The following is a 9109-nucleotide window of genomic DNA, read 5'->3' as shown; positions in this document are numbered from 1 at the left end:
CTAAACTCGACTGGTCAGCTCTGTGGCGTTCGAGGGAAACCGCTCCACCTTCTGTCCGTCTTCAAAGCGTCGGAGGACATCACACCTCGACTGCTGGTTGACAAATCACTCATCCTCGTCGGCTATTGGCTAGCTAGTGTCGTCACCACTCCTCCTTAGCCATTGACTAACTGATGACGTCACTCCTCGGCTATTACCTATTGACGTCATCACTCCTCCTCCTCGGCTATTGGCTGATTGGCCACATCCTCGTGGTCGTGCTGTTCCGACACGGCGTCCCGCTGGTCCGCTGTGACCTCCGGCTGTTCCCCGGTCTCGGCCTCCTGCCGCACGCCGTATTTTTGGTCCAGTGACGTCACAGAGACGCCCACCACCAGCAGGCCGGCCACCACCATACACGAGCCGATACCGTAGAACTGGGTGCCGTAATCGCCGGTACGGTCCACCAGCACGCCTGGGGGCGACAGACCGCCGTTTGACAAAAATGACGGGGCTACGAGTTCCGTTGCTAACAAGCATATAGGCACAACAGGTATATGCAGGCACAAATTTTAGCAAAAATCAAGCCGAAGAATATGATTATTACAAAACTTAATTTGAATTGAACAAAACTCATTTTGAATGAAATTAACATTGCAGCAAAAAGTTTTGAATGCCGTGCCAGGAAGATCGCCGTTCTTTCAATCGTATCAGTTTTCAGTCGTTTTTTTACCGATCTTGCCGAGCTGCCATGACTCCTCACCGAAGAGCGGTGGCATTGCCAGTATTATGTGCATTGCGCACCTGTAGACTCTGACTCACCGAAGAGCGGCGGCATGGCCAGCGTGGAGAGGCCGTGGAACATGCGCACCAGGCCGTACGAAGAGGCGATCTTGTCAATGCCGTGGTGGTCGGCCAGCACGGGCGCCAGGTTGACGAACCAAGTGCCGATGCCCACCGAATAGACGACAAACAGCGCCAGGATGGCGCCGTAGCTGGACACCAGCGGCAGCAGCAGCACCGACACACCGCCCAGCAGCTGACTGAGGTCACAGCGGGTCACAGCGGGTCACAGCGGGTCACAGTGGGTCACAGTGGGTCACAGTGGGTCAGTAACAGCACCGACACACCGCCCAGCAGCTGACTGCGGGGTCACAGCGGGTCACAGCGGGTCACAGCGGGTCACAGCGGGTCACAGCGGGTCACAGTGGGTCAGTAACAGCACCGACACACCGCCCAGCAGCTGACTGAGGTCACGGCGGGTCACAGTGGGACAGTATCAGTACTGGAACACCGCCCAGCAGCTGGCTGAGGTCACGGCGGGTCACAGCGGGTCACAGCGGGTCACAGTGGGACAGTAGGTATCAGTACTGGAACACCGCCCAGCAGCTGACTGGGGTCACAACGGGTCAGGTCAGCACCGACACACCGCCCAAATTGAGGTCACAGAGGGTCAGGTCAGGTCAGGTCATCACTATCAGCACTGACACGCCGTCCAGGCGTCCAGTATGTAATTGACTGAGGTCACAACGGGTCAGCGCAGGCCAGGTCAGGTCAGGTCAGCACCGACACACCGCCCACCAGCTGAGGTCGCAGCGGGTCGTGGTCGGTCACGCCGCACCGCCAAAAAGCTATGTCACATTGGATCAGGTCAGGTGACGTCATTCATGTGACAGCATGGAAAGCAGCATTGAAAGAGCAATGTGTTAATAACAAGAAATGACTGTAGGCATAACGAACAAAGGTAGAGTGTGAATGAAACCCGGTTACCGCAGCCATCCGTAACGTTACGACATCGGAAATGGACAAATACGCGGAATGTGGCGCACATAGTGCCTGATGTCGATATATTTGGGTCATACTTTCACTGGGATGCTTTTTGTACCAGGTTAATGGATTTGTACCATCAGCCTAAGCCCTGAACATGGATAGATCTAACTACCCCCCACAAAAACAATACGATGTCTCCTGTTTTCAAACAAAGAGCTCAACCGAACCTCAACCAGCATTATGCAACTGTTGGACGTCAGCGCATTGTAAATGTTTCTGTAAGCTGAGCGATTATTACTCAATACATCTTTCAAGGCTGCATGTGTAGGCAGGCACTGTATAGTGTATGCGGTGGTGATATGTAGAGCCCTGTAGATATAAACTGTCATAGTCTTATTTATGTCTACTCTATACTTTATGCATATATAATAATATATATATATGTAATACAGTAATCCAATAATGGGCATCCCCACGCATTTAGACTCCTTCACAGTTCCTTGTTTTCTTAGCAAATGTTTATCTCGCGTATATGACACATCATTTCACGCAGGACTAAAAACTGGAAATGGGGCACTTACTTCATTGTTCGCAGACTCATAAGTCCGTGTCATTTCCGTTGAATAATTTTCTGGATCGACGGAACAGAGGCGTCACTGTAAGCCACAAACAATAGGGGGTGGGGAGGGAGGGGTAGCGAGGACTAGCCCTACTTCCCGGGAGTCGGTCGGCATTCCACCGCATGGCGACCCGGGGAGCCCTGCCGTGTCACCTCTGATGTGGGTCCCTGCATGCGGAGCAGACTCGGCGGGGGCGGGGGGGGGGGGGGATTTGGAATGTACAGCGGCATCAGACGCCACAGAACCGCGGTAAACTGTAGTTATGCAACATGAGAGTGTGTATATGTTACAGAGGGGCTGCGAAAAATCCGTGGTTTCTGGGAGTCACTGAGTAAGGTTATAACAAACATAACACCGTCATCGTGGTTTGTCCTGACGGCCGGATGCTGACGGAACGCCGGCAAAAAGCCGAGGGGAGGAGGGGAGCTGATTGAAGCGTTCGTTTTGGTGATTGAACACTGGGTTTGTTCTGGACATATCGGGAATTGGAATCAATAGTTTATACAATATTTACTTGTAACTCTTCACAAGCTGCCTATGCATAATTTATTTCCTTTCTATTTAAAAGGGCGATCATTTCCTAAAGGCAATTTACTCAATTCCAATGGCATTAATTTTACCTCGGGACTCGGGTTCTTGATACCATGATAGCAAATGTACTTGTGTTGTGAGGTATGTACCCCTTTATGACGTATTTATCCTTTAGATGAGAGTCTTTGCAACGAGCTTAATATTATCAGTGGAAAAAGACACTTCACCTGAATTGTTAATCGGTAAGATTCATAGCGATCAGACCTAGCGCGCACTTCTATCCAATCGCGCATGTTTCAACGTCATCGGCACGATAAGGTACCGGTGAAAAGGACATGAAGAAACTCCCCAAGCTCGGACGGAGCTGTCACAGGCGGATGGCCGTGACTCCCCGCAGTGTTACTCAATGGGCGATGCTTCAAGTCAACAAACTCACCCTCGCCCTGGAAAGACCGTGGCCGGGGAACCCACAGAACGACTCCGAATGACACTGTGTTTATGTTTTTGTGGGGTTGGGGGAGAAGGACGGTCATTGCTAGATCCGTATGGTCCTACGTCGTTCACTGCCCAACCTGGAATTTTCCTCGAGGATTCCGCGACACGTAATACATCTTGTCTTTCCCCTGTCGCCGAGATCTACACCAGCTGCCTGTCTGGCACAACACAGAGGCTAGCAGTGACCGATGATGTCATCACCACGACTGCCACGCATTTCATCGGATCAATTCCGCCTCCTCCTCCCTTTTCCGGTGTGTCAAGTGTTCGTCCAATATGACGTCAGAGAGAGATGCCGGCAGTGAAGTGCGCCGCCCTGCTTCCTCCCCTCCCGTGCAGCGTTCGATACATTGAACTGGAGGTGGAGTGGGGTAGGGTGGGGCTGCTGGGGGGGGGGGGGGGGGCGAGCACCGATCCAATCGGGTGACCATGGCACCGTGGGAAGGCTTTATGGCTGGAGACAGCCTTGGCGGCTAGGGCGGCAGTGAATGCCTGTCTGACAGACTACGGCATGGAGCGGAACATCGCGGTCAGAAAGGCAGTAAGGCTTAGCCCAGCTTAGCCCTCGCCCGTATTGGTGCTTTTCCAGCCGCGAACGTATAAAGGTGGGGGGGGGGGGCGGTCTGTTAGACCCCCCCTTTGCCGTTTCGCCCCTTATCGAGCTAGAGCTTCGCGGAAAAAGCGAGCGTGTTGCCCGTGACGAGATGAAGCTGATGATACCCAATTTTAGGGTCCTAGGTCATTGGTTGACCCTCCAGGTCAGGTCAATGACCCAAAATAGAGAAAACGGGACCTGTTAAAACGTCGTAAAGTGTGGCTGCTATAGGGTTTTTCGGGGCGCTGATCACGAATATTATGTTAGTTTTAACCACAGATGATAAGTTCAAGCATTTAGGCTAGGTCGGGTCGGATCAGGGCAGGTCAACCAGGGGTCCTGCCGGGTATTCGTAGTAGGCGTCAACCGTCTCTGACAGCTTCGTAACATGCTACAAAGATACCAAAACTACTTCGTAAATGTTCATATGGTTGCTAAATTCGAATTCAGCTCCAAAAACTAGCCTAGAAACTTGCAAAACTGGAAAAAAGAACCGAGGTCATCAAAGGTCAATGACCTAACATGACCTTCAGGTGACCTTGACACCCACCTTAATGCATGGGGGCAACAGCATATCACATGTTTACTTTGAACGCTTGAAACCACGAAAAGACTGCAAACGCTCAGCTAATGCGAGCCGACATACGCCGAATCGCGATTCCGGCCAAGCATGGTATCGAAAAGTAGGTCACAGGTCAAAGGTCATTTGGGTCAGGGTCATGAAATTTTTAGGGTAGGTGTAAAATTGATTAACGCGAGGGTAAGGAAAGTTTCGTTGCGATCGGCAGCTTTTTACGCGAGTTATTTGCGAAAAACCGGGGTGGGGGTCCGTTCGACCCCCCTATGCGGGCGAGGGTTGGACGAAGCCTTCAATCGGGAAACTGATTGGTGATTGTCTGGCAGGGAGCTGGCAAGCAGAAAATGAAGGGCTGGACCCGCTATTACATACTGCAAGGAGTAGGGACAGAAATGGAAGATACAGAATGCAGTATGACTTGCAATGAGTCATATGGCCAGAAAAGGCGATATGGTTACTTCGCGACCGTGGAGCTGAATCGGTAGATGAATATATATAGAACTCATTGCATCACACAGCATAGATACACAGCCCAAAAGGTCAACCTTTTATTTCAGAAGCGTTGCTCTTGTGATGCATGAGCCCGTCGAACTATTTCGGGCGGCCGCATAGTTTGTTTGATCGTTACGTAATGAGCTACGAAGCTTTGGCTGGGCTGCTGTCGGTGTTTTGGGGCTCTAACTTGGCACATGAGGCCGACTCAGTCAGCATGATAAAAAAGTTGACACAAAAAGAGAAAGAGGAGAAAAAGGGACAGACAGCGAGAGAAGAAAATGGGGAGCGAGAGAAAGAAAGGGAGAGAGAGAGAGAGAGAGAGAGAGAGAGAGAGAGAGAGAGAGAGAGAGGGGGGGGGGGGTGAGTCAACTCACTAGCTTAGACCATTTTTGTAGAAAGCAGAAAAACTAGCTGGAGAAAGGGTCAATCGGATCTTTCCACCAGTCGATTATAACACCAAACCAAGGACAAGCTGGAAGACGTTGTGTCGCTGACTCACCTGGCGGCGAATGCGTGTTGCCGGCGGAACAGGCCCTGGTCGAACAGCCAGCCGAAGCAGAGCCGACTGACGAGGTCCACGGCCGAGACCAGGCTGAGGATCTCTGCCGTCTGGGCCCGACTCAGACCCCGGGACACACCAAACACGGGCAGCTGCATCAGTGCGTACGGCGCCCCGGCTGCCATGAAGAACACGGACGCGGCCACGGCCAGGAACAGGGCGTTGTGCAGCAGGTCCAGGTCCAGGTAGCGCCGCACGCGACGGTACAGGTGCGGCGCGCACGACGTCTCCGCCTCGCGCAGTCGGCGCAAGTCGTCGTTGAACTGTGACGTGGCGTCCGTGGTGACGTCCGTGGTGGAGAGGAGCAGGCTGCTGGTGCGCAGCCGCGCCGGCACCTGCACCAGCAGTGGTGTCGGGTGGCCGTCCGGACCGGGCCGCACCACCCGCACCAGGTGAGTGGGGGCCTCGGCCGGCCGCGGCACCAGGCTGTCGCGCCGCTGGTCGCTCGCCGGGGCGCTGGTGAAGCTGAGACGCTCAGCCAGGCTGGCCAGACTCAGCGGCCGCTTGGTCAGGTGGCCGTCGTGGGAGTCACACCGCGACGCCAGACTGGCGTGGCACTGCTGCAAGAAGCGCTCTTCGCTGGGCGCCGGTCGTGAGGCCAGACTCGAGTGGCTGAGCCGCTTCACAAAGCACTCGTCCGTGATGTCCAGTCGCGACGACAGGCTCACCTGACTGGGCGAGTGTTTCTCGCGGTACTCCGCAGTCTCCAGCCCCGTGTCCAGACTCGTGTAGCTGGGAATCCGCCGCGGCGCCACGGCAGCCTCATCAACACCGTCTCGCTGCCGCCGCTGCCGCTGTCGGCGCCGGCGCAGCACGGTCTCGTGGACGGCGATGGGCCGGGCGAGCGCGGCGCCGGCCACCACGTGCAGACAGAGTGCTCCGATCACGAGCAGGGTGCCGCGCAGGCCGAACTCTGCCAGCAGCAGCTGGTAGAGCGGCGGCAGCGCGAACCCGCCGGCCGCGTTCCCGGCCAGCACCAGGCCGTTCACCATGGAGCGGCGCGTCGGGAAGTAGCGGGTCGTGATCAGGATGCCCGGGGTGGTGGCGCAGCCGGTACCGATCCCTGCGGCGGTACGCACACAGGCCGTGTTAGGGAAGGTAACACATCCAGTTCATGTGCTAAAGCTAGTGCCACAGGCGGCTGAACGTCAATGTTCAGACAGAGGATGATCGAAATAACATTGGTGTGTACGTATTATTAGGTAGCTTTCCGACTTCTATAGCTATAAATGACGATATCGCATCCTCTTGCAGCTCTATGATATGCATGGTGCACTTCAGGGAAAGATAAACAAAAATGGTTCAAAGGTGTGACGAATTCGTACATAGACTTCCAGGTCCTCGATAAATCATAGCCTGTGGCGTACGGGAGCTAGCACTGTGCCTCAGGCTACGGCCAGCCATCGACTGGCCGGGAACCGTGGAAGCGTCAGCGATCGATGTTACCTATTGTTACCTCCGTGAACACTGAACATTGATTGACACTCAGAACTCGACCTTGGCAACATCGACAGCCAGAAGACCACACCCAAGCCGATAGTTGTTGCGTGTGGACTTCTATTGGACATTGGGTAAAAACTTCGTTAACGTAACGAGTCAGATTGGAAAATATCTTCCAGATTGACAGCGCATCCAACGCTTCAGAACGCCGACCATCAATCATACTTTTTCATTACGTAATGGTTACTAAAATGTTATTGCGTCCCGCTGTCACCACCTTCCGACTGTCTTGCCATCGCCCTCCCCGCACCTCCCCTGCCGTACCTCCGAGCACGCCGACCGTCAGGCAGAGGTGGGTGATGTTGGTAGACAAGGAGCCCAGCGCGAAGCCCAGGAAGCAGAAGATGCCGCCGGCAGTGACCACCTTCCTGCAGGTGAAGCGCTCACACAGCGCTCCCACCACCGGCGCTGAAATGGGGTGGACACTGTCAGTGTGAGACAAGAGGAATGGACCACGGAGGAGAGGAGTCTGTCATTGAAAACCTCATTACCCCATGAGCTGACTAGGCGCTGTCAGGCTAGTGTCAGCGCAGCCAAGCAAAGCGTGGTGGATCCTCTTCGAAAAGCTGGAACAACAAATGGACCCTGCTTTCAAATCAGTTTGCTCTTTACAAATGGACGTTTAAAAATGCCGAGAAATGCCAGGGGTGAACTACTTATTTTCAAGTGGGATGCGAGTTACGCATGCCCTAGATAGCCATGCTTTCGTCTTTCGCTTGCCTCATCGATTTTGTTGGGACTGTTCACTGTTCAGTGCTCAACGGCAAAGATTTGTTGACAATGCTATTGCTCATGACAACAGTGCCGCGCAGTGACTCATTCAAAGGCCAGGTCACTTCCCCACAGATTCCGATTGCCTACGGCTATTGCACACTGCCGCATCGCACCGTGGACTTGAGCGCAACATACATTTAAAAACATGAAACTTTGAATGGACAAGAACTTCGAAAAACTAGTTACTTCGGACAATTTATATCCGATGAACATTTAACAGCATGTGCCGTGGAAGGAACTACATAGAACGTTTAAAAAGCTTAACTTTCAGCGGACTTAAACACATGGCACAACGTTAAACTTCCAGTGAATGCTTTGATGCCTCGAAAGATAGGAGACGTAAATACCTGTCATCCCTTCAGGGTGACATCGTACAAATAATTTTTAAATGACACAAACAAAATGATTTGACTTTAGATGATTTTTTTTTTAATATTTCCGCATAAAGAAGTACAAAACTTAATCTTTGGTATTTTGCCAACATCTTCTGAGCTTCTAGAACGATTTCAATGATAATAAGCACACCAAGAAGCTCCTTCCTAACGCGCTAATCAAGCTGTTCCGTGAATTTTCCGAAAGAGTCGTCGCGATTTCCCCAATCGTCGTCTTCCAAGTTCTTGGAAGTCATGACCAAATTCTAAGTCAAACGATTGGCTTTCGCCTTCAGTCATCTTACTTAGGGTGCCTTATCGAATAGCAATGAGTCGTTCAGCTCCAAGCTACTCTGACTCACAGATGAGCAGGCCGATGGTGAGGAGCAGGCTGGGCACTACGGCCGCCTCGGCCGCACTGACTCCAAACGTCTCGATCACCATCAGGTTCAGCAGGCCGTACGACTTGACCGTGCCGGCGATGCAGAAGTTGGCCAGGAAGGCTCCGAACGCCACCACCCAGCCGTAACCTCCGTCGATGACCACCTCGTCCCCCGGCTGTTCGGCGGGGGCGGGGGCGGGGGCGGCGGCGGCGGCGGCATGACGACCGATCAGCTCGCTGAGGGAGCCGGAGCGCGGCGGCCGGCCGTCGCCCACCGATCGTCGCCGGCTCACCTGGCGGCGAATCTGGCGCAGCTGCAGCCGCAGGCGCGGGTTGTGCAGACTGCCGATGGTGGACTGTTCGTCGCCCGAGTCATAGCCAGGCGGCGGCGAGTGGTCGGAGCCAGTCTCCGCCGGGTCGGAGGTCTCTTCCGGCGGACTGAGTGCCTCCTTCACGGCCAT

General features: G+C 53.8%; 1 protein-coding gene across 1 annotated transcript; it reads right to left on the bottom strand.

Annotated features, from left to right (window-relative positions):
- Positions 1-209: 209 nt before the first annotated feature.
- On the bottom strand, positions 210-9109 carry LOC122389653. Its single transcript, XM_043381867.1, has 5 exons — positions 8629-9109; positions 7386-7529; positions 5562-6684; positions 802-1022; positions 210-454 (listed from the first exon to the last, which is right to left on the bottom strand). The coding sequence occupies exons 1-5, from the start codon at positions 9107-9109 to the stop codon at positions 210-212; spliced, it is 2214 nt and encodes a 737-aa protein (XP_043237802.1).

Source organism: Amphibalanus amphitrite, unplaced genomic scaffold (assembly GCF_019059575.1).
Source record: "Amphibalanus amphitrite isolate SeventyFive unplaced genomic scaffold, NRLGWU_Aamphi_draft 000367F_arrow, whole genome shotgun sequence".
NCBI classification, from domain to species: domain Eukaryota; kingdom Metazoa; phylum Arthropoda; class Thecostraca; order Balanomorpha; family Balanidae; genus Amphibalanus; species Amphibalanus amphitrite.
This window is presented reverse-complemented; position numbering and strand designations above follow the sequence as displayed.

Excerpts from the sequence above, each read along its gene's own strand:
- LOC122389653 (XM_043381867.1), bottom strand. The coding sequence starts at position 9,109 with ATGGCCGTGAAGGAGGCACTCAGTCCGCCGGAAGAGACCTCCGACCCG. Across the intron at positions 7,530-8,628 it reads CACCATCGGCCTGCTCATCT|CGCCGGTGGTGGGAGCGCTG; the intron begins GTGAGTCAGAGT and ends ACCCCATTTCAG. Across the intron at positions 455-801 it reads GGCCATGCCGCCGCTCTTCG|GCGTGCTGGTGGACCGTACC; the intron begins GTGAGTCAGAGT and ends TGTCGCCCCCAG.